This window comes from Ursus americanus, chromosome 16, assembly GCF_024610735.1.
Source record: "Ursus americanus isolate L20-20 chromosome 16, mUrsAme1.1.p, whole genome shotgun sequence".
NCBI lineage: Eukaryota > Metazoa > Chordata > Mammalia > Carnivora > Ursidae > Ursus > Ursus americanus.
In genome coordinates this window covers 12,363,007-12,389,207 of record NC_142142.1, presented here as the reverse complement: position 1 = coordinate 12,389,207, position 26,201 = coordinate 12,363,007, and the positions used below count along the sequence as shown (strand labels likewise).

Genomic DNA, 26,201 nt, shown 5'->3' with positions numbered 1-26,201 from the left:
ATGAAGGTATAATAATAAGTGAGTGAGGAGTGCATGACGGAAAGGAGTGAGGTCCCGTGGGCGTGTGTCATGGAAGCACTTAGTCTTTGGGGGCTAAGGGGGTGCAGCAATCAGGGAACGCTTCTGGAGCTGATCTCTGAAGAAGGAATTAGACCCTAACTTGGCAGGAAGAGTTGGGAGAATGGGGTGTAAGAATATTCCAGTTAGAGGAGCAGCAAGTATAGAAACTGTGGTAGGTGGAGGGAAGCATGGCGCAGTGGAGGGACCAAAAGAGGGCCTGGCTGTAACACAGAGCTAATGTGTGGTGTGAGATTAGGCTGGAGGGGTGGCTGGGACCAGCTTATGCAGAGCTTTGAAAATCCTACTAAGGGAAGAGCACCTGGAAGTTATTCAGGGTGTCCTACCAGCTTTGTGACTTCAGACAAATTACTAATTCTGTCTGGTCCTTGGTTTTCTCATGTATACAGTGAGGATGATTCCACATATTCATATGTTGTATATAAGAATTGAAAGAGAATTCATGTAAAATACTTAGCATGGTAGTAGTTCATGAAGTTGATAAAGTCATTCAAGAAACATTTACTGACTTTTTTTTTTTTCAGAGCCAGGTTCTGTGCTAGGTTCTGAGGATGTGAAAGTAGACAGTACTAGTTATTACCTCTGAGTTGCTCATAGTTTTATAGAGAAGGCAGCAGTATAAGCCAGTAATTCCAAGATAGTATCAAAAGTAAGCTAAGGAATGACATTCTAGCCAGAGCGCTAGCGTGTGGCCACAGACGAAGGCTGGGAGGGCGGAAGTGGTGCAGCATGGACAGGGGTGTTGGGAAGTTCTCGTGGCTCTGATGGAGAAGTGAGCGGAGAGCTGACTGTGAAGGACCTTGGGTGCCGTGCTGGGGAGCCTGAGCTTTATCCAAGCTTTGTCCTCACAGAGGCGCCTAAACAGAGCAACAACATGGTCAGATGTGTTTATTAAGGAGTTGGCGCCAGTAGCTCTACCGAGTGAAGAACTGAGAGACCTGCAGGCTGAAAGAGGGTTCCCGGAGAATAAAGAAGGCATGTCTCCAACCTAGCTTTGGAGAAGAGTCTTTGATTCTTAGATTTTACTGTGTGGATGCAGATGCATCCTTTAAAATTTTTAGTTTGATTTCTTCCATGTATTATAAAACTGAATACTACAAAACTTTTAGGAGAAAATATTTGTGACCCTGGATTAGACAAAAATTTCTTAGATGGGCCACCAAAAACTTAATCCATGAGAGAAATAACTAGATAAATTGGACTTATCAAAATTTAAAAGCTCTTCAAAAAGATACTTTTAAGTAATTATGAAGACAGCACAACAATGTAAGTGTATTTAAGGCCATAGAACTGTACACTTAAAATGTACGTTGACTTAAAATGGCAAATCTTATGTTGTGTGTATTTTACCACAATAAAAAGAGATAATAGGATCAAATTGTGGTTATGTAACTATAGGGATTTGTTAAACTCATGGAAGTGTTCCCTGAGAAGGATGAATTTTACAGAATTAAGACTCTATGTCAGTAAATTTGACTTAAAACAATGCTTTGGAGCTCTCATTTCCACTGAAAGGTACCACAATTCCCAAGAGAAATGGCTGATTCCAGGTCTAGTGCAGGAAATGTAACAAGATGAGCTTATACCATGTTGTCATACAGAAAGCAATTATTAGCTGTCAGAGACCTCTGGGATCATATCATTAAGGGTTATAACACATCATTATAGATACATCATTGAGGACTATAACTGCAAATATGTTCGAATTCATGATTTTGTAAGGATACTTGAAACACTGCATTAGTCATCATTGGAAGATGCTTAGTAATCAACTTATTTTGGAAACTGGTAAATTAAGGAATCAAGCATTAATCCTTCTTTTTCCTGTTCAAACTGAACTTCATGATAACCAGCTACTGGATACGGGGAAGTTTCTCTTTATAGAAGTGTTCCAGTTAATAAAGACGAATGATAGGGCTTGTGCATCATTGTTGTACAACTTCAGTGAATTAGTATATCTAGGCAGTGGTCACCACTGGTCACAGAAGAGCAGCAGACGTCATGTAGTTCCTGAGGGAAGCACACTGGACCACCTGTGAAGGGGTCTTAACAAAAAAATTGAGTGTGAATCTGATCAAACCTCTAAATCTAAGTACCATCACAGGATATACAGGGAAAAATTACAGGGGGAGAAATGTGAGATAAACAGTGATTTTACATATTAAAAGGTGCTTAAAGAATATATTGCTGAATTGCAGAGTGTTGGATCCTGACCAGAAGAAAAAAAGTTTTTGAGTCAGAGAAATTTGAGTACTGACTGGATATTTGATATTAAGCAATTATTACATTTTTAGGCAAGATACTGGTTTTGTGGGTTTTTTTAAATAAGGAATCTAAATCTTAAAATATATTTATGGAAATATTTACCAATGAAATGCTATGATTTCTCTGACTGGCTTCAAAATAATCTAATTGGGAGGAGTAGGTAAAAGGTATAGATGAAACATGATTGGCTGTGAGTTAATTGTGGAAACTGAGGGATTTATTATCTCTACTTTTACATATGTTTCAAAATGTCTGTATTAAAAAGTTTGAAGAACTGACAACAAATGCTATGGGGTAGCCAAGAAGAATAGACCTGATATGCGTCCATATCTTTTAACATTGAGAAGTTGTTGGTGACCTTTTCCAATCATTTTGGTGAGGTACACCAGGTATTGGGAAGGGAAGGGGCCGTTTCTCCAACATCATCTCTTAACACTTTTTATTTACTCTGCTTTGGCCACACAGGCTTCCTTGCTATTTCTCAAACATGCTTCCTCTTCATGACCTTTGTATTTGCTGTTCCTTTTCATTATTCCTATGTAAAATATCCTACCTATCCTAGTATTCTTACCTTTAACCTGCTTTATAGTTTCTTCATCTTACTTATCACTGTCTGACCAAAAAAATACTTTTATTTGTTTTTTCACTAGAATGAAGCTCCTGAAAGCAGAGATTTGATTTTAATTGATGTTATGTCCCTAGCACTTGGTACATAGTAGTTGCTTGATAAATGTTTGACTGTTTAATAAGTGTTCAATAAACGTTGAATTTATATGAATGAATGAGCCAATGAATGAAGTCCTCAACTCCTTGGCCCTCCCCTCAGATAATTCAGAGACTCTTCACCCTCTAATCCCATTGTAACTTGTATACTCTTCTGTAATAGCTCATTCACAGTGACTGCTTTTATTGTTATTATTGTTATTATTACCTTTTTTTAAAGGATTCGTCCAGAGATATTCGAGAGGCTCTTCATGAACTTTTATGTTGTACTAATGTTTCAACCAAAGAAGGGATTCATCTTGCACTGGTGGAGCTGCTGAAAAATTTAACCAAGTACCCTACTGATAGGGACTCCATATGGAAGTAAGGACTTTTTTGCTCATTTCTTCACTGAGTCCAATAACGTGGTAAATGTATATTGAATTATTCAATGGCTCATCCTAGATTGATGGTACGGCTCTCAATTTTGCCTTCAATTTAGAAACCTGATTCAACTTAACTGAACACTTGGGAGTCTGATTCCCAAATTGAATATCACATTTTAGATTATTTATTTATTTGTCCATCCGTCCTCCTAGCAGATAATATGTGCCTGCTACTGTATTCTCACTATGCGCCACGCCCTGCGGTAAGTGCAGCAGGTACAGAGATGAGTTGATTAGGTTCCTTTTGCTCCTGTATGCTGTGAATCACTTCTTTGTTTTGCATTGTGTACGGGATCATAGCTATCATTGTAGAGATTAGAGGCAGGACTGGCACTTTGTCTACACATGGACAATCATCATTTTTTCCCTTGATTACCTCTACCTTTACTGACTAGAGTCAGACTTAACATTGTTCATGAATTCCTGTTTGAAGAACTACATGCATACATTTATTATCAAATGTAATTGTGTTCCACATATTTAAGTGAGCTTATGGAATGAGATCACTCTAGTGGTATAGTTTATTGGATTTTCAGAAAAATGTGTTATTAAAAGTAGAAAACTGTGGGTCAGATCAGGTACTTGCAAGGTCTGTTAAAAACTGAAAATACCAGGGGAGTCTTCAGGGAGCACTCAGTCATTTGGGGTATGGGGGTTGTAGTGGGGAGAAACACCTGTATCCGTATCTGTAATTCTGTAGCAACACAGAAGGAATGATTAATCCCTTGATGAAAGGGATTGTTATGGAGTGTTTCACAGAACATTCTTCTTGCCTTAAAATAAGATATGTGGTTATTTGGTTCACCCAGAATATCTATTTAAGACTGTCTTTACTGGGTGATTATAGACAGAAAGCTCCTTCACCTTATAGTGCTCCAAAAGATTTTGAAGTTACCTATTCTAATTATGATTTGATTTTTCATCTCTTTCCATGAATGGTGGCTTTATTTAGGAATACCAAAAGAGGATATGATAAAAAAGGGAAGGAATCATCACAGTGGCATGTTTTCAAGACGTTTTAAAAGATAGGTACATAAATGAAAGCTTTGAAGGCGGTAGTCTGTTCTGTTTATATAGCTTTAGTTCATTCAGCAAATGCTTATGGAGCACTTGGCTCTATAGCCCAATCGCTGTGTTAAGTGCTGTGGAGAGTTAAAAATAGATTGAATTCAGAGGCCTGGCCTTCAGATAGCAGGGAGGGAGAGAAGTAGGAAATACATACGTAGAGAGGTAGATCAGTAGGAAAAATATTACAAGTCAGAGTTGAAGTCCAGTTTCAGAGAGGCCCAGATGCTCAGGCGACCCGAATAGAATAGGAGATAAATAAAGGAGTGGTACCTGGAAGCCAAACTGCAAGATTTACAATGTCCCCCGAAACACAGTGAGTAAAAGGGCTGAGAGAGTTCAGAAAATTAGTGCATTAAGTTCTTCTCACATAGAAGGAAAAGCAGAACTGGGGAAAAGTATACTAACAATATCAGGTGTTTTAAATGGGATACCTATCAGACTCCATATATCCATGAATTTGTTCACGGTGCTTGTTTTCTCTCTCTTGCCAGTCTGTTCTCTAGTCCCTGGGGAAGTCCCATCTCCTTTGTGAAACCTCTGATCATGGTGATCTCTTCTACCTTTGAGAGGCGGAAAGCAGAGTATCATTCGCTTGATAGTTCGTTACGTTGTAGTGTTTGTCATTTTTGCCCCAGCTGGATTATAAAGTCACAAGACTAGAAATAAGGATTTATATTTCTTTTCAATTCAGCACACCTTTTCTAAACCAGAACTTATAAAAGATAATAAAAATGCATAGTTACCAGTGCGCGTGTAGTTCTTTATAATTATAAAGTGTTTTCATGTCATCGTAATAGTCAACTAATAGCTACTTAATATAAATACCTAATTGAGTTTTTACTATGTGACAGACTCTGCTGTGTACTTTATAAAATCCATTACCTCATTAAATCCTATAGCAACTGTATGAGGTAATGATTTTTAATCCCATTTTGGGTGAGAAGCATAGCTGCCCAAGGCCACACAGTTACTAATTTCTTGTTGCGGGTCAGGTCACTTCTGATTTCAGAACTTTACCCAGGATATCAGTTACAATGCTTTTGCCTGCAAGTAATAGAAAATCTGGTTAAAAGTGGTTTAAACAATAAGGTCTAATATTTTGGCATAACAAGTCAGAAAGTTGGTTTTAGGATTGGGTTATTCAACAGCTTAGTAGGGTTAGCACTGTGGTTTCTCTGCAGTTCCCTTGGCTTTTTTTCTCATAGTTGCAGGATGGCTGCCTCGTAAGACAGTGTCTTAAGGCAAAAAGGAAAGGGCATTCCCTCTCACACATTTCTCTTTTTGGCCAAGAGAATATTCCTGAGTAGCTCCCCACCAGACTTCCCTTCTTGGTCCTTTGACCAGAAATGGGTTACTTTACTACCTGCAAAGGAGTCACTTTGGGAGAATTGGGAAAATGGGAGTGGGAATGCCATGATGGTTTAGACCACTTTTGATTGAGCCCTTGGGCTGAGCCTACCTTCTCCGAGCACCTACCCAATACCTGAGTAAAATCAGGGTTCTCTTGGCAAGGAAGTTGGAGAAAATGGCTGTTGGTTAAATAACCAGCAGTAATTTATGCCATACCAGCTCTTTAATTTTCATAATAGCAATTTTTTTTTTAGGTGAACTGAGTTCCAGAGTAATTGAAAGACTAATTTGAGGTCCTAGAGGTAGCAAAAAGGGGTGGTTGGGAATTTGCATTTCTGAATCAGGTTTTCTGACTCCAATCCCCAGTACTTGTTAAAGCATTTATTAAGTTACTGAGGTGGGCTCTCATTTTGTTTGTTTCAGATGCTTGAAGTTTCTGGGAAGTCGGCATCCAACCCTGGTGCTTCCCTTGGTGCCAGAGCTCCTGAGCACCCATCCGTTTTTTGACACAGCTGAACCGGACATGGATGACCCAGCTTGTATCCTCTGTGCTTAGCGCAGACTAGGCTGATTTGGTGGGGTGTTTTGGCATCTTTTTCTGCAGTGTAACTTGGAGGGGGAGGTCCTGAGTTTAATTTTTTTTCATTTGTTTTAATTAAGAGTATATCCCGAGGGAGCCTAGTAGTTACTATTCTTAGCTTTTATTCTTGTTTTCACAGTAATTCACATTTTCTTTTTTTTTTTTTTTTAAAGATTTTATTTATTTATTCGACAGAGATAGAGACAGCCAGCGAGAGAGGGAACACAAGCAGGGGGAGTGGGAGAGGAAGAAGCAGGCTCATAGCAGAGGAGCCTGATGTGGGGCTCGATCCCAGAACGCCGGGATCACGCCCTGAGCCAAAGGCAGACGCTTAACCGCTGTACCACCCAGGCGCCCCAGTAATTCACATTTTCTATTTAATACTAATATTATTATTAGTTTTTTTTTAACCATTTCTTGAGTACCTGTTATATTCCACACTGTTCCATGCTTTATACATTTACCACTGATCTTCCAAACACCCCTGGGAGGAGGTATTATTTCCAGTTTACAGATGAGGAGACTGAGGCTTAGAGAGGTCAAATAACTCTCCAAGCAGCATATGTGGGTTTCAAAGCCAGACATCTTTGGTTTTAAAACCTATGAATGTCTGTCTTCCTTCCTTCCTTCCTTCCTTCCTTCCTTCCTCCTCCCTCCCTCCTCCCTCCCTCCCTCCCTCCCTCCCTCTCCCTCTCCCTCTCCCTCTCCCTCTCCCTCTCCCTCTCCCCTCCTTTCATCCCTCCCTCCCTCCCTTCCTTCCTTCCTTCCTCCCTCTCTCATTCTTTTTTTAAAGGTTTATTTGAGAGAGAGAGAGTGCGTGTGTGAGCAAGCAGGGGGAGGGGCAGAGGGGAAGAATCTCAAGTGGACTCCGGGCTGAGCCTGGAGCCTCACATGGGGCTCGATCTCATGACCCTGAGATCGTGACCTGAGCCAAAACCAAGAGGCGGGCGCTTAACTGACTGAGCCACCAAGGGGGCCCCAGCTTATGAACTTTCTTAATCTGCAGCCAGAAGAGGGGACAGGTTGAGCTAGGCTGCAGGATTAGTTTGCCTCTGATACAAGTTCAGTGGGTTTGTGATAGCCGTGGGCAGCATGCCATGCAGTTGGATCGTTTTCCAGTAATGGGAATACGTTTACATCAGTGCATCCGCACTCTCCTATGTTTCTCTTTGCTCTATAGAAGATTCTTGGTGTGGTTTAGGGGATATTTATTGAGATGCAGAGATTAGCCAGATAACTGGCTGTCGTAGGATGACCATTGCATTCTCCATTCATTCTGTTTATTTTCACACTGTGTTTGGAGATACTTTTAACAATTTGTTTAATTGATGTACTAATCAATGCCTGACTTTGTGTTTACCTGTGAGAAGGGCATATCCCAGGCCTTACCTCTAAAGGTGCAGTACTATAGCTGTTTGAAGTTCAGCTGATCAGGGAGGGGCTTAGGGGCTAGATGTTATTACAGACCTCACAGGATGTATTGAAATCCTCAGAAATCTGAGGGCCCTTTTTAAATTAAAAAAACATTAAACACTTTTGGAAGCCTGTTATGTTAAGATACTTTACTGGACAGTTGGACGGCTGTGTTATTTAGGAAATATGTTTGGCTGTAAGTAAAAGAGATTGCCCTCAAATGTAGCTTAAACGAATTAAGATTTCTACTTTTCTTGAAGGTAAAAGAAATCTGGAGGTACTAGTCTGCTGCTGGTAGAGGAGCTCTGCATTATTCTTGGTGATCCAAGTTCCTTCTGTCTTCCTGTTTGGCTATTTTCACTTGTCCAGCATTGCTGCCGGAGGTCCAGTCATCAGGCCTAGGTTCTGGGCAGAAAGTTAGAGGATATTTGTAGTCAAATCAGTATTCTGTTAGCAAGGAAAAAGGGAAGAATGGATATTGGGTAGACAACTAGCAGGCTCTTCAATAGGGATACATACAGAAGATTGGAAACTATGTTTATCTTTTAATTTCTGATTTTCCTTCTGTTCTGAAATTAATATACAAGAAAGAAAGTCCAGAAAGTTGAAAGAAGAAACTTCATAATTAACGTCCAAAGTCCTACTAGTCACAGTAATTGACCATTAGTATTTCAGTGTATGTCCTTCTTTTTTAAGGCTTGGAGTTGGGATTTTGCTCTTGTTTTATTTTTTTAACGTAGTTTATCTCATCATCAAATACCTGATAATAGATAGTTGCTATCCTATCCTCTATATATGTTAGAGCCTGCTTTTTCAGTCATGACACAATGCTGGTTATACAATATTATAAGTTCTTCATACATAGAATTTTTAACGATTGCATAATCATCCAGCGGTAGATGAAACACAAGGTGTATGGTCATTAGGTTGTTTCTGGTTATTTGCTATTATAAATGATTCTGTACTCTATAATTATTTACTTAGAATAAAATCTGAGATGTAGAATTACTCACCATTCAAAAGACTTTTATTGTCTAGTGCCAAATTATGATCCAAAGATACATGTGCCTGAATGTACTTTAGTCAGCCATGTACCGGAAGTTTCTGTGTGTTGCTACTTTCTGCAGGATAGGGGGTTATTTTAAAAAACCCTTTGATGAGTGGGGTAATGTATCTCTTTGTTCGAATTTGCATTTATTTGTTAGAAAATTGTCATTTAATAAGACTTTTGAGGGTGGGAATTGGGGGCACCAGATTCTGGCCAAGCTCAACCTTTTAAACTTCCAGGTTTACTTAACCCGCTCATCCCTCAGACATTGCAGTTTTGGTTCTTATTTTTAATGCTGCTAAAACCTGTCCAACAATGCCAGCACTGTTCTCAGATCATACCTTCAGGCACTATGCCTACCTCCGAGACAGTCTTTCTCATCTTGTTCCTGCCTTAAGGGTATGTTGAAAACAACTTTTGTCATTATTTTTGGTATTTTGATTTTGGGTCCTTTGTGGTTGTTAAATAGCAGGAAGCAGACTATATTTTCTCTGAAAACACATTCATTCATTCTCTTTCTCTCTCGGGCACTCTCCCACTGTTTTATACTTTTGTTTCTGTATTCGTTACTTTTTAAGAAGATTTGTATTGCTAAGTGAAATAAGTCAAGCAGAGAAAGACAATTATCATATGATTTCTCTCATCTATGGAACATAAGAACTAGGATGATCGGTAGGGGAAGAAAGGGATAAAGAAAGGGGGTGGTAATCAGAAGGGGGAATGAAGCATGAGAGACTGTGGACTCTGAGAAACAAACTGAGGGCTTCAGAGGGGAATGGGATAGACTGGTGATGGGTAGTAAGGAGGGCACGTATTGCATGGTGCACTGGGTGTTATACGCAACTAATGAAACATCGAACTTTACATCAGAAACCAGGGATGTACTGTATGGTGACTAATATAATATAATACAAAAACATAAAAAAATAAATAAAATCTTTTTAAAAATTAATTAATTAATTAATTTTTAAAAAAGAAGAGGATTCGTATTCTGACTGTCCCTGAGTTACTGATTATGTTATGTTAGGGAAGAATAAGGAATCTGGAACAATATATTCTAGACCAAGGGATTAGATTGTGCAACATTTTAACAATTACATAAAGCCATGATTCTCAACAAGTTTTTTTTTAATAATAAAACCTTTGTTACTTTTAAAACCTTATAGATACAGAAAGAAAACTTTGTAGTGGACCATGAGAATAATGGCAAACACTGAGTGGTAACTGTGTGCGGGCACTTTTCTAAGCTCTTCATTTGTGTTAACTCATCCCTGTTTAGGTGACTCTAAATGACTGCATTTAGAGTAATATATGTACATGGTTAGAAAATCTAAACATAGAGGAGAACATAGGCAGCAACCTCTACGACATCGGCCACAGCAGCCTTTTTCATGACACATCTCCAAAGGCAAGAGAAACAAAAGATAAAATGAACTTGTGGGACTTCAGCAAGGTAAAAAGCTTCTGCACAGCCAAGGAAACAGTAAAAAAAAACTAAGAGGCAGCCCACGGAATGGGAGAATATATTTGCAAATGACACTGCAGATAAAAGACTGGTATCCAAGATCTACAAAGAACTTCTCAAACTCAATATGCGAGAAACAAATAAATCATAAAATGGGCAGAAGATATGAACAGACGCTTTTCCAATGTAGACATACAAATGGCCAACAGACACATGAAAAAATGTTCAAAATCATTAGCCATCAGGGAAATTCAAATCAAAACCACACTGAGATACCACCTTACGCCAGTCAGAATGGCAAAAATTGACAAAGCAAGAAACAACAGTTGCTGGAGAGGATGTGGAGAAAGGGGATCCCTCCTACATTGTTGGTGTGAATGCAAGTTGGTACAGCCACTCTGCAAAACAGTGTGGAGGTCCCTTAAAAAGTTAAAAATTGAGCTACCCTATGATCCAGCCATTGCACTACTGGGTATTTACCCCAAAGATACAGATGTAGTGAAAAGAAGGGCCATATGCACCCCAATGTTCATAGCAGCATTGTCCACAATAGCTAAATTGTGGAAGGAGCCGAGATGCCCTTCAACAGATGACTGGATTAAGAAGTTGTGGTCCATATATACAATGGAATATTACTCAGCTATCAGAAAGAACGAGTTCTCAACATTTGCTGCAACATGGACGGCACTGGAGGAGATAATGCTAAGTGAAATAAGTCAAGCAGAGAAAGACAATTACATGATTTCTCTTATCTATGGAACATAAGAACTAGGATGATCGGTAGGGGAAGAAAGGGATAAAGAAAGGGGGGGTAATCAGAAGGGGAATGAAACATGAGAGACTATGGACTATGAGAAACAAACTGAGGGCCTCAGAGGGGAGGGAGGTGGGGGAATGGGATAGGCTGGTGATGGGTATTAAGGAGGACACGTATTGCATGGTGCACTGGGTGTTATACGCAACTAATGAATCATCGAACTTTACATCAAAAACCAGGGATGTACTGTACGGTGACTAACAATATAATAAAAAACATTAAAAAAATAAAAATAAAAAAAAATTAAACTGTCTATAAGCTACAAAATTTAAAGTGAAATCCACTTTGTTCTCATCCATCCCTTTCTTGAAAGGTAAACACTTTTCGCAGTAAGAGCAAGAATTATCATTATCATCCTATAAAATGTTTTTATAGCATGCTGTGTAAATTTATTTGGGAACAAGCCATCATTTCCCTGTGAAGTGAAAGATCAAATAAAGTTTAAAAATAAATGTGACAACAGATTGATTTTTAGTCCCATATCTGTGGTTAGCTCATTTACTTTAGTTAGCAATAGAACATAATATTACTCCATTCTCTTTTCTTTTTCTCTTTGCAGCTTGTGTAGACCATATTCATTCTCTCTCCCTCTTTCCATTTCTCCCACTGAAGCTAGAGAATGAGAGGAAGGTTATTTACAGAATCACTTCACCTGTTTTCCCTTTCCTGTGTTTGACTCACTTTTTTTTCCCCCCTGATTTCTTCGTGTTACCAGAAGCTGAGCCACAGAATTTGATGGTGTTATAACTCTACTATGTTTGCTTAGTTACCAGGTAGAAAACTAGTGTCATCGGCCGTTTCCCCCAGCATCACACCTCATGAGGACCCTTCCCATCAGTTCCTGCAGCAGAGCCTTGAAAGGGTGTACAGTCTTCAGCACCTGGACCCTCAGGGAACACAGGAGCTGCTGGAGCTCACCATCAGGTGAGGTGACCGTCGGCGACAGGCTAGTTTTTCTGAGTCTGTTGGCCTACACTCACACATAGTTTTATGACCTGTTTATATTTGCGTTAGATTGGAGTTTGAGCGTATTACGAAGAAAAGCTCTTTGTGTTCATGACCAGATCGATGATGAGTGCAAAACTGAAGAGTTACAAAGAAGCTGTTTTTAATTTTTATTTCCTTGTGTATTAGTTAGCATGGGTGACAGAAAATATAAAGTAACAGTGGTTATATGGGAGGAAACGTTAATTCTTTCTTGCAGGGAGGGCAGAGCTGAGATGGTTGTCGGAGCCCTATGCGCATTCTTTCTCCATCTTCCGCATCAAGTGGTCTCTGCCTAAATATTCAAACTCTAACTATCCCCTCTGTTTTCTAGGCTGCAGGAAAAAGGAAGGAACAGGAGAAGGGCATCATTTCTTATCCCAACCACCTTTTAAAGACACTTCCCCAAAAATTGCATGTGCTAATTTTACTTGCATCCCATTGACTATAACTTAAGTCACATGGCAATATCTAGCTTCTAGGAGCTAGGAAATGCTGTCTTTATTCTGGGTGACCAGTGCTTAGTTAACATTTGGTGACTCTGATACTCAGGAAGAAGGGGAAGATATTGGGGAACAACCAGCGGACTCTTCCAGACCTTATTAGGATGTCCTGAATGATATGAAACAAATTGAAATCCATTTGCCTTTAACAAAAGCAGCATCTGGGGCGCCTGGGTGGCACAGCGGTTAAGCGTCTGCCTTCGGCTCAGGGCGCGTTGTGGGATCGAGCCCCACATCAGGTTCCTCCGCTATGAGTCTGCTTCTTCCTCTCCCACTCCCCCTGCTCGTGTTCCCTCTCTCGCTGGCTGTCTCTATCTCTGTCGAATGAATAAATAATAAAACCTTAAAAAAAAAAAACAAAAGCAGCATCTGTCTGCTTTTGGAGATAAGGTTTGTGGCAGAGTTGAGTAGCACCACAGACACTGTATGGCCTGCAGAGCCTAAAATATTTACTGTTGGAGCCTTTACAGAAAAAGTATGCTGACCCTGACGTGATGCCTCAGTCACATTTTTTTCTTCCGCTCCCTTAACAAAGCGATTAGCTTTAGAGGCCAGTGTCTGAAGTTGTTGGCCCCGAGCCCAGGAAAATAAGCTCCACTTTCTGACTCATCCGCACCTAAGTAAACATTTAGGTTTTGTTCTTGACAGTTTTTATCCTCTTGGCACTAAAGCAAGTACAAAATGCATAAAGGCAAGCCAATTTGGTCATCAGCTGCAGTGCTGGCTAGTAGTGGGTGTTCAGTAAACACCTGTTGGTCTGACTTGCCCACATGTTGTGGCGATAGTCCTGCTGGGCTCAGGCTGGTGAGACCACTGTTCTAGTGCTGTGTCAGTCCTGGGTACTGTTTCTAACTTGAGTGCATTCTGATGACGGTGGCCAGGGTGGTGAAAGGTCCAGAAAGGAAAGCAGATGGTGGAGTAGTTATAGATGACCTGCTCTGTTTTACAAACATTATTGCAGTTAGATGTTGTTACCATTTCACAGAGAAGAAATGACAATTTGGGGAGGTGAAGCAATTTGCTAAGAAGTAGCAAAACCAGGCTATGAATCTGGTTTAGTTTGACTCTGCATTTGAGGCTTTGTGACATGTTGCAGTGAAGGCGATTCCTGTTAGATCACGTGACCTCTGGGGTTCTGCAGAACTTACATTTTCGATAGTTGTGGAAAAGTGAAATGTTAGAGTTTCATTCAGAAGTTTCTCTGATTAGGACTCTGATCACTTACTCGTTGGTACTAGTTGAAGACAAACTTCACCCACCGTCACATTCAAGCCATCCCCTCTGTTGTAATCCAAGCAGTCATTTAATCTAACGGGATCTCACCTATAGAAAGTGTGCTTCAGTTAGGGCTCTGGGAGATGATTTGTTTGTTTCTAGAATTTGACATAACTGCTTTGTCTTCGCCATTGTACCTTGGGTACCATATAGGAGCTCAGTACATATTTGTTGAAAACTGTCGTTGTGATGGCTTAACCAGGAATGAAGACTTTTTAAGACTTTTATAGATGGCGTTTTCTTTTGACCATATCACAACTCCAGATATATGTAGATTGTGTGTTTGTAAGGCTCTGCTGTCCTTGATTGTAATAAGAGCTGCTGTCTGTTCAGAGTGCTTACTGCATATCCACTTTTCTAAGTGCTTTGTGAATTGAATTTGGAAACAATCTTATGTAAAGTACCCCATTTTAAAAATGAGTGAGGGAGCTGGGATTCATGCGTTACATGGTTTTTGAGTATCCATCCTATGCTAGACAGAAGGGGCACAACAGTAAACAAAACAGTCTTTGCTGCAAGGGATCTTACATTCTGGTTGGGGAAGTAGCTAGGTAAACAAGAAGTGTAATACCGTGCTTTCCGTGCTGCAGTATGGGAAGTTCAGGGTTCTCTAGGAAGATGGAAGGGGGCCTTAGATGGCTAAGCAGCTACCTGAAGAAGGAATAGAAGTTCATCAAGTGAAGAAGGGAGAAGGCTGTCCAGGACAGAGAATAGCAGCAGGACTAGTCCAGGACTAGAACACAGGTCTAACTAGGCCTTGCACCTGGTCATAGTGCTCTGTTTCTGGTTAACACTTTGTATGACACAAAATGTCGAGTATAATGAGATTTAAAATCCAAAGGAATTGGTTCAATCCTTAATTTTTATCATTTCCTAGGTACATGATCTTGGGCCTCAATTCCCTCCTCTGTAACTTGAGGGCACTATGTAGCTGGTCATAGGACTGTTGCGAAGATCATTACCATGACACGTGGAAAGTATTTTGAGAATGGCAGTTGCATAGATAATGGTCATTTATGAAATTTTGTTTTAAAATTTAAATTGTAAAAAAATAAAATAAAATTTAAATTGTCGCTCATTTGACAGAGTAGACATGCTCTTGATATTTTGTAGGTAAATCCCGTCCAAACTTTATAAATGCTTATTGCCGTCATGTGGACGAAGGATTGCTAAAGAGTGTGTTCCTGGGAGGGGCACTTTTGCCCTCCCAAATCACATTTGTAGAAATGTGGCTTACTGTGCATCTGGTTTTAAATCCATTTTGGTGTCATCTGTATTTGATGTAGTTCATAAATAATGCAAAGAGTTTAATACCAAATAAATAAATGAAATATAATATGATACAATTTTTTTAAAAAAGACTTTTGGAGTTCAGACAGACCTGAATTCCAGGCCTGTTTGCCACTTATTAATCCTGTGACCTTGGACAGACCACTGAAACTCTGATCTTCCCTTTCGTTCTCAGTGAAATAGAATTAATTGCAGTTCACATTGTCAGGATTACACGGGCGCCAGTAAGGAAACACCTAGCACACCTAGTATAGTGCACACAAAAGGTGGTCTCTGTACCTTTCTCATTAAAGAGCTCATAGTTTCCTGAGGGGCGTTTAAACTTAGGCTTCCTGAGGATTGTGGGCATGAAGAGGAACAGAGAGGAAACAGCAGGATAACCGCATTTTGTCCAGGACTAGCAAGTTTCTTTTTCTGCTCGTACAGTAGTCTGGATATGCTGTGGCTGGTTGGCTTGCATCTTGTTCTTTGCCATTGAGAACAACTGCTTCGGTGCAGGGGCTGCAGAATAGCCTAACACCCGGCGCTGCCAGCTGCCGTGTAGTCTGCTGGTCAGTGTTGTCTGTCATTGACACAGAAGCAGAATCTTCCTGGAGAGGAAGTGGTTCAGAAATAGAGTGATTCGGGGCTGTCTTTGCAAGAGAGACATCAGAGATGTGAAAGAGAGAGACCAGCTGGCCACCTGTGTAGCATGGCACAGGTGTGGTTAGCTAGTAAGGGTCTCGCCTTTGATTGTGCTGGATTCCAACACATGAATAGGCTCTCCGGGAACCTCTCAAGGCACCAAAACTCACAGGAGATGAGATATAAGCCGCAGGCCCCAGTTTCTTCAGTTACTTTGGGAGTAATTCGTTCTGTGTCCCTTTCTAGGGCATCTCCTTCCTGATACCAAGGTCCGAAGGACGCAGCATTAGCTATTAGAAAGTTGCATGAGACTAGAGGGAGGGGCTTCGTCTGATGGACAGTTTTGTAGAGGCTATTGTGAAACTTTGTTACGCCAGCCCTGCAGCTCCGCTTCTCTTGTGACCGAAATCATCAGGTTTTCCACAGCTGTCATTTTTATATGAAATTTTGATGTTGCCATTAAAAAACAAGATAGCTTTCCATGAATGCTTTCTGACATGGATTATTAGGTCTCACACACACACACACACACACACACACCTCTCCCCAAAAAAGAAGAAAGAAAAACAATGTTTTTTTGTAGATATGTCGTGTATCTCCAGAAGAAAGAAAGAAAAGAAACTGGTAATGGTGGTTGCCTCTGGGAAGGGTGTACTAGTTAGCGGCACCCTGGGATAAGAAGGTGAACTAATTAAATTGCGCATCCTGTAGTATCTTTTGAATTCTGTACCTTATTGGTTTAATTCTATAGCTAGGTATGTATTATCTACTCAAAAAAATTTTTTTAAATCAGTAATTCCCGTCCCAACACAACTATTTGATCTATGTGCCACTTTCTATTTTCTTGCCTCCAGGCGGCTGGGTTTTATATTTTTGCAATCACTTTGTCTATACCAGTATCCAGCTAGGATGCTTTGGGCTTCAGGTATCTGGAAACCCCATCTCAAACTAGCTTACAACGGCTTTTTATTTTCTCATATGAATAGAAATTGGAGGCAGTTCTAAGTATGGTATGGTCAGGTAGTTCATTTATATCATTAAGGACCCAGTTCTCTGTCTCTTTGGACTTTTTCTTGTCCTCAGCATTTGCTTTATCCCAAGGCTTTTTTTCTTTTAGAGTTACAGTATGACTTCCAGTGACAATCAGGACCGTAAGTGCTCTTGTTCAGTCTAGGGTGTGATAGAGATGGAGACAGACCACTACCAGACCTGCTGCAAGCATGGAATATAAGTCCTTCAGTTAGGACTGAGGCGGCCAGCTTAGGTCACATAACCAGGGAGATGACATATACTAATTGGCTTAGTTCTGTGAGACTCTACCTGGGAATGGGTTTGAGGATACCTTACCTTGAACAAAATCGGGATTCAGTTAGTGAGGAAGACGTAAAGAATGGCTCACTGGGTAGGGAGCCAACAAAGCCTACTACAATATCTTAAATTTTTTTCCTGATGATACAAAAAAATACTCATCTGTTATATAAAATACTTGGAAAATAAAGCACAGTTGGGAGAAGGCACTAAAAAGCACCCTCATACCTCTATCCAGAAAACCACATTGCTGTGTTTTTCTCCTACATACACTTTCTATGTAGTTAAGGTCATATACCTTATTATTGGAATAATAATATTAGTAGAATATTGTGGGGCATAAAGCATTTAGTTTCTTTTGGATATTTCTCTTAGAATTACTTCTCAGCGTAAAGCTACTGATCAAAATATTTGACCATATGTATGATTTTTATAACAGTACAGTTTTACTTTGCAAAAGAATTGTATCAGGTGAAACTGCTATCAAAGCCTGAGTGAACCAGTTTCATCATAACCACTCCAGCATCGGGTGTCGTCATTTAAAAATTTATGACCAATTTACTAGGTATAAAATGGCAAAATGCTTTTTTTTTTTAAAGAAAGATTTTATGGGGCGCCTGGGTGACTCAGCCATTAAGCGTCTGCCTTCAGCTCAGGTCATGATCGCAGGGTCCTGGGATCGAGCCCCACATCGGCGGGAAGCCTGCTTCTCCCTTTCACACTCCTCTTGCTTGTGTTCCCTCTCTCACTGTCTCTGTCTGTCAAATAAAATTTAAAAAAAATAAAGATTTTATGTATTTATTTGAGATTGAGAGGGAGAGAGAGAGCGCGCAAGCAGGGGGAGGGACGTGGGGCTTGATCCCAGGACCTTGGGATCATGACCTGAGTTGAAGGCAGATGTTTAACCTACTGAGCCACGCAGGTGCCCCTTAAAATGGCAAATGCTTTTGATGTGATCTTTATATGGCTGTCATTATCCCTGTCCATTGTTGGACTTGGGGTTTTCTTTACTGCAGGGATCTGCAAAGACTTGGAGAACTTCAGTCTGAACTGGCAGGAGTTGCTGACTTCTCTGCTACCTATCTTCGGTGTCAGCTGCTTCTCATCAAGGTTGGTTTGGATCCGTTATGTTTGTGATTGTGATTCTTAAGTGCGTAAAGTGCAACGAAAGCACTGTAATGGGTTCCTCAGTTCTTGAGGTCATGAGTGGAAAAATGTAGTCTTATACAGCAGCTTAGCAGTGAAGAAATTATGTACTCTGCAGTGTAATTATATTAGTCTCTAATTAAAGAATTGTGAGGGGCGCCTGGGTGGCACAGTCCTTAAGTGTCTGCCTTCGGCTCAGGGCGTGATCCCAGCGTTCTGGGCTCGAGCCCCACATCAGGCTCCTCTGCTGGGAGCCTGCTTCTTCCTCTCCCACTCCCCCTGCTTGTGTTCCCTCTCTCGCTGGCTGTCTCTCTCTGCCAGATAAATAAATGGAGTCTTTAAAAAAAAAAAAAAAAAGTTAACTCGTGGGAATTTAAATTTTTTTAACTTGGGAGAATTCTTTAATCATTGTATAATTAGAGCAGATTGGATAATCATTTTCATTGGAATCCTAAGGATTTTTCATTGTTTTTATAATTTGGTTAGCATAGAACTTTTTTACTATTTTCTTAAAATGTCAATTTTACTTTGCCCAAGTCTTACTAGGCAGAGTTTGATTTCACTGCCCTTCAAATGGCCACCTTGCTGACCTTTCGTATTAGGTAGTCAAATTATATAGACACACACACACATATACAAACAAAATTGGTAGCCAAGAAGCTGTTTCAGCTTGCTGAGTTTAAAATGTGCTGGATTAGTTCAATAGCTTTCAGCTTCTGCAGCAGAGTTCTGCTCTAAATTTAGGCTTAGGATTTAGGAGACCCCTTCTTACTTGGTAAGTCTTTATCCTGGCTTTAGTTCCAAGTGTTGTTAGTGATTATGATATTTGACCAAAGTCAGAATAAATGGAGTTGTTAGAAATTATTTCTCACTGTAAGATGTGTGAGCTTAGGGTTTTGCAGGTATGTGTATATACATGGAAGGGGGTGTGTACACCAAAATGGTTGGGATTTAAACAGCTCTTGTTTGGCTAGGTAGATTCTTTCAAATATATACACCTGTTTAACCACCACCACCACAGTCAAGATATAGAACATTTTCATTACCCCAAAAAGCTCCTCCATGCCCCTTTGCAGAGTTTGGGCTTTCCAAGCTTCTATGAAACAGGGCTGATAATAATTCTACTTAGGTAAGGGTTGGTAACAAGCAAGGTGTATGAGAGCCCTTTGCCTAGTGTCTGATACGTAGTGAGTGCCATGTCAGTGTTGGTGTTCTTTCTTTCTTTCTTTTCTTTCTTTTCTTTTCTTTTTTCTTTCTTTCTTTTCTTTTTTCTTTCTTTCTTTCTTTCTTTCATTCATTCATTCATTCATTCATTCATTCATTCATTTATTTATTTATTTGACGGGGCAGGGGAGCACAAGCAGGGGGAGTGGCAGGCAGAGGGAGAGGGAGAAGCAGGCTCCCTGATGAGTAGGGAGCCCGATGTGGGGCTCAATCCCAGGACCCTGAGATCATGACCTGAGCCGAAAGCAGATGCTTCATCAACTGAGCCACCCACGTGCTCCCAGTGTAATGTTATGTACCAAAAAAAACCAAACCATACACAATTCTGCTTTTAGACTACAACTGTATAGAAAGCATATATATGAGAAATGATTGGAAGTGAGTTTTCAAGAACAATAACTCTGTTAAGGGTAGTATGATTTGGATGCTTTAAAAATTTCTGTATCTATAGTTTAGACCTGCTGTTGTCTAACTGGATAGTCACCAGGCACATGCGACTATTGAGTACTTGAAATGTTAGTTCAAACTGAGATGTGCTGTAAATGCAAAATACACACTGATTTCTGAGACTTAGTATGAAAAAACAATGAAAATTATTAACTTTTAGAATACTGATTTTATAGAGAAATTATACCTTAAATATACTGGGTTTAAGTGAACTATATTGTCAAAATTAATTTCACCTGTTTCTTTTTACTTTTAAAAATGTGGCTACTAGTGTCTGTCATTAAGAAGGACTGTGAAAATAAGGGACTACAACAGAGGTTTAGAAGAGAGATTTGAGGGGCGCCTGAGAGATTTAAGTGTCTGCCTTCGGCTCATGGCGTGATCCTGGCGTTCTGGGATCGAGCCCCGCATCAGGCTCCTCCGCTGGGAGCCTGCTTCTTCCTCTCCCACTCCCCCTGCTTGTGTTCCCTCTCTCGCTGGCTGTCTCTCTCTCTGTCGAATGGATAAATAAACTCTTAAAAAAAAAGAAAAAAAAGAAGAGAGATTTGAGATGGGGCCATATGGGTGAGAGGAGAGAGACGGAAGGTCAAATTGTGGCTCCTTGTGATACTTTTGATGACAGATTGAGGGAGAGGGAGGAATCTAGGAAAGCTGCTTGATTTCTGGTGTGGGTATGTCAGTAAGGTGATGGGGATCTTCAAAGGATAGTGAACCTGGGGCAAAATAAAAGAACCATAGTCAAGGAAGAAGGGTCTGGGCAGCCAGAGTAGTCTAGTGGCTCTGCGAACAAGAAGGGCTGAGAGCCGTGGAAGCTGGCTTGCTTGCACATTTTGGTGAGATCTGCATGGATCCTGCCCTCTGCTTGCAAGCACTGGTCTGATCTGGATGTAGGACCTTTCGGCCAGGAATTGGATTGAATGGGGAGGAGTTCAACCCTTTGGTTTCCTCTTTCTCTGTAATAGGCAGGGCTTACTAGCTTAAAAGAGTAAGGTTGAGAGGAAGTCCTGATCCAGGATTTCCAAAGCAAAACAAACACAGACGCTTCAAATGATATGCCAGTCTTGGTGACCTCTGTGTTCTGTTCTCTCCGGATTTGTCTGTGTAGGCCTTACAAGAAAAGCTGTGGAATGTGGCTGCCCCTTTGTATTTGAAGCAGAGTGATTTGGCTTCTGCAGCAGCAAAACAGGTAAGCATATTGGGACTGGCTTTCACATAGCTCTCTGTCAGGAACTGTCTCATCTGAGTTGGAGCCAGAGGCTTTCACATGACTCACGCCTCTGCTGTGCCTTCCTCAGTTCCAGCCTGTGACAGATGTTAGTGTCACGAGAAGCAGCATAATTAGGGGACACAGCACTGGCTTTGGAGTCAGGGGACCTGGATTCTAGTCACAGGTTGGCCTCTAATTTGTTGGGTGATGCTGAGGTTGCTTAACTTCCCTGGATTTTTCCTTCTCTGTAAAATATGGCAGTTTAACGGGATGATTTCTAAGATGCTTTAGTGTTCTAAAGTATTACCAGTTTGTATTTCAGATATACTAAAATACAGTAAATACTGTCATGAATCTTTCATCTGAAAATGTAGCTGAACTCATTTTGAAGTTGTTTATGTTTTTAGGTTGTACCATTTCTTGAATGTTAAAAGGTCCTTATATACTCCTCGGTTCATTAAGTAGCATTTAATTATATTTGCCTGGAGTTTATCTGTTTCTAGCTTTGAGCACTTTCCCTTCATTCTTAGGTTTTGGGATTTGGTGAACTCTTCTGGATCCTGTCTTCCAGATAGTGAGTCTGCATATGACCCAGTGATTATGACCCAGTAGCAAGCTAATAATTGTTATATTAGAGTTCAGTAAATGATTTCAAGTCTATTTTAATTAACACTCACAGTAATCCCATTAGGTAAGAAAACATATGAAGTCCATTTTATAGATGAAGTAGTTGAGGCTCAGCAAGGTTGAATTTATAGAGCTATAGGTAGGTGATTAGGGAATGGAGCCCATATCCTCTGGTACCCACTGAGTTTTCTTCCCACTACTCTCCTTGATCTCTTCTCTGATCTCGACTTCCTCTCAGACCTGCTGTGTGGCTTATTGGAGGGGAGTAGAACCTAATGATTAGAGCCCCAGAATGGGAGGGATGGGACCAGGGAACAGTAGTCTGGAAGACGGAGGGGAAAGGAATTACCATTGCTGTTTGCCGGATACTGTGCTAAGTGCTTTCCATGCTCCATTTTATCCTTTAAGTTGTATGATTTCGGGCCTACTTCTTCCCTATTTACAGATAGGGAAACTGAGGCAAACTGTGTAATTAGTTAACTTGTCTTTCTGGCAATTGTGGGAGAGCCTGAAGTCCTGTCTTTGACCCCAAAGCCCTCAAAGGAAGGGAAGCACAGAATGGGGAGAGAAGTGTCATTTGGAGGGGAGTAGCTGATTTGGATAGAATACTGCCAAGAGCTTAATGCATTGGGCTTGAGCTGAGGCCATAGACATTGTTTTCTGCACTTGTTCTCCTCCCCAAATTCCCGTCAACAGACCAGGCCCTTAAAACAGTCTATCTGGATGATTAACACATGGTTAATGGTTCCTGATGCTAAATTCTTGAGAACTTTTCCTAGGGTTGGGTTTCCATACACAGTGTTTATTCATTTGGTTTAGGGCAATAAGCAGTTCTTTATGATTTTATCAGTGATTAAACTATTCATATCTTCACATCATCAACTAAGATGACTTTATTACTGGATGAGAGTCTTTTTTTTTTTAACTGACAAAATCAACTTACTCTCTTTTCATAAGACATACTATATTAATTTCTCTCAAAACATACTAATTTCTCTCAAATTATCCTAATTTCTCTCACCATACACACTTAAATAATCTCTTTTCAGCATTAAAGCACAGGCATTAAAAACCTCAGTTCAGAATTTCACCCAGAATTCTGTGCTGCTCTCAAGACCATTATGATATTTTTACTGATCGTTTATTACCTTTCCTTATAGATCATGGAAGAGACCTACAAAATGGAGTTCATGTACAGCGGTGTGGAGAATAAACAGGTGGTGATTATACATCACATGAGGCTGCAGGCCAAAGCCTTGCAACTTATAGTAACAGCACGGACTACTCGAGGGTAAGATGTGTGGCTGGCCAGGAGGGGTGGCACAGTCCTTTCAAAGACTCCTCAGATGTACTCAGAGATCTCACCAAGGTTAATGGGAAGTGAAAAGATATTTAGGAAAAATTTGCTAAAGGGTATGCAAACTCTTCATTTTTTTCACATATTCCAGGTTCTATCTTTGGGTCAAACTGGATCTCTGGAAAACCCCTCCAGTGGCTCTTCGTTGCCTACAGCACAACATAGGTTAACAGGCAACAAAGACATTCTTTATGGTCCTTGATAGATTTCTTTAAGAATTTAGTGCCAGGAACTATATTTTCTTTTCTGAAGGGACTTGTAAGCTCTCCCAGGCAGTAAAGACAAAAGAAAGTAATGCCCTGTGCAGTGAGACTACCTTGTTCAACCCCGGACCTCTCCACTTACAAGTTGTTTGATTATGGATGGTATTTTTTTAGACTCTCTGTGCTTTATTTCCCTGTCTGTAAAACAAGAATGATGACAGCATTTGTCTCATGGGGTTTTCATGAAGAATAAATGGGATGATACATGTAGAAGCACTTAGTATGGTCCATGGTACATAGTAAGAGCTCACTGTTAGACTTTCTAATAGAATTGCCGTATTTAGTTGATTCTAAAATGCACATTTTAAATTTTAACCTCCATGAAATTAGATATTTTGATGGTGTGCCATACTTTAATTGAAAGCGGGTTTTTGGTTTCTTCGTGTTTTATAAAATAAAGGTGCATCTTAAGAATGATGGCGTCATAGATTTGAGACAGTGTAGTAGCTCGTTCCCAGGTGGAAGACACATCAGATGCTCAGTGTAGCGGTTGTGTGGGTCTGAAAGAGGCACGGAGGAATACGAGTGTTTAAGTAAGCGCTGAAAAATACCAGGTCAGAAAGAACATTCTCCGTGTTATTTTATTTCTTCACTTATCTTGATAGTGACCTGATAAAATCAGGTAGTGATTTAATCTTAGAGATAGCCATCATTTGCTTAACAAATGTTTAATCCCTACTGTTTGCCAGTCACAGCTGAGCAGACAGGTGCTTGTGTTGGCATTTACACTTCTTTTTTTTTTTTTTTAAAGATTTTATTTATTTATTTGAGACAGAGAGAGAGAGAGGACACAACCCGGGAGGGGAGGGTCAGGAGAGGGAGAAGCAGGCTCCCCACTGAGCAGGGAGCCCGATGTGGGGCTGGATCCCAGGACCCTGGAATCATGACCTGAGCTGAAGGCAGACACTTAGCCAACTGAGGCATCCAGGCGTCCCTTGCATCTATGCTTTATTAAAAAAAAAATATATATATATATATATATATATATACACACACACACACACACAAACACATACACACACATATGTATATATATATATTTATATATATTCTTTCAGTTTATGTATGACTGTTGTAAAAAAATTTAAATATTGCAGATTAAGTAAAGGTTTCCTGACAATCTACCCCTTCTGAAACAACTGTCAATAGACTCTTCCCAAGGCAGATAAATATATAGAGATTATAAATGTGTGTATTAATATAAATGGAATCATAATATACTTTGTGTTCTGCCTCCTTTTCGTTTCATCCAGTGATATTCCATTTTTCCATGTCATTAGACAAAGACAAATATATTTGTTCTTCACTCATGCTGTAGTATTTTATACTTTGCCTTTGTGTGCATTCCTGCTTTTTTTTTTCTCCCTTGACTTTGCTAGATTGGTTGTTTTCTTTGTTTCTTTGTTTTTTCCAAGGGTTTGAAAGTTCTAACCCTACATCTAACCTTTGCAGGTGAGAGGCAGTAGAACCTAGCAGTTACGAAGGCTGTGGTTCCTTGTTGCTTAGACTGAGATCTTGAGTCCCACCATTTGCAAACTTAGTGACCTTAGGCAAGTTACTTAAGACTTCTGTGCCTCAGTTTGTTCCCCATGAGTTAACTGGGATAATAATAGTATTTGCTTCACCCTCACAGGGTTATTGTAAGAATTATCAAATTATTAAACATAAAGCTCTTAAAATACTGCTGAGTCAATTCAGAGTAAACACTTGATAAATGTTGGCTCGCATTAGTTTATGTATAATTAGTATTTTTACTTATATTTTTAATAAACATATTCAGCTTAAATTTATCAGCTTAAAAAGATAAATAGATTTTATGATTTACCTCTATCAAGATCACCTCAGATCAAGACGAAAGTTTCAGGGTGTTTTATTTGATTTTTATTTGATTGTGTTATACTGTTAAATAATTTGGAATTTAGTTTCAGCTTATGTTTTTATAATGTGTCTCTTATTTAAAGAATCTGTTCTTAAAGTATGCATTAATCTTTTATAAGTATTTTTTCAAAATTGGTTCTAAATTGATGCCCACTTTTTTTTTTTTTTTTTTTTTTGACATTCCTTGTTCTGATTCACTGTTTGACTGGACACATTCTAGCATTCTAGTAATTGTTTTTCTGAATAAGTATATAAGAGACCGTGCATGTCTGAAACTGCCTTTCTTTGGCTCTTACACATAATTGAAATTCTTTCAGAACTCTGTAAATATTGCTATGTTACTGTTTAGTGTTACAGTTAGGATGTCTGATGTCTGTCTGGTTCTCTTTCCTTTGTAGGGAGCTTATATGTCTTAGTTCAGAGCTGTAATTTTTTTTTTTCGTTTTAGAATTCAGGAATTCTACCAGGATATGTGTAGGTATGTGTCTTTTTCAGTGTTTTTACTGATCTTCAGTGGGACTCTGAAGTATGAACTCTGCTTTTAGCTCAGGGAATTTTTCCCTCCATTATTTCTTTAATCACTACTACTTCCATCCGCTCCAGTCTGTCATATTGGATATTGTGTCTTCTGGATCTGTGTTCCCTGTCTCTTATCTTTTTTCTCATAATCTCAGTTTCTTAGTTTTTCTACGCTATTTTGCGTAAATTCCTCAAGATGCTCTTTGAAGCTACTACTTCCATTTTCATCACTTTTCATTGTAGTATTCCTGTTGAGTTGATGTCATTATTACTGTTCATTTCCGAGTGTGCTTTCTTCTGTGTGCCCTTTCATAGCA

General features: G+C 39.8%; 1 protein-coding gene across 2 annotated transcripts in view; it reads left to right on the top strand.

Annotated features, from left to right (window-relative positions):
- Nucleotides 1-26,201, top strand: part of INTS4 (integrator complex subunit 4) — a 107,821-nt gene that overhangs the window by 68,831 nt on the left and 12,789 nt on the right. The window contains exons 12-19 of one of the 2 annotated variants that reach the window (XM_045816178.2): nt 3,287-3,429; nt 6,333-6,448; nt 9,216-9,349; nt 11,999-12,156; nt 18,233-18,326; nt 21,139-21,219; nt 23,028-23,158; nt 25,814-25,843. In XM_045816178.2, the coding sequence (XP_045672134.1) occupies nt 3,287-3,429; nt 6,333-6,448; nt 9,216-9,349; nt 11,999-12,156; nt 18,233-18,326; nt 21,139-21,219; nt 23,028-23,158; nt 25,814-25,843 (887 nt within the window). The remainder of the gene's footprint in view (nt 1-3,286; nt 3,430-6,332; nt 6,449-9,215; nt 9,350-11,998; nt 12,157-18,232; nt 18,327-21,138; nt 21,220-23,027; nt 23,159-25,813; nt 25,844-26,201) is intronic. The other variant, XM_045816179.2, reaches the window with a different exon arrangement.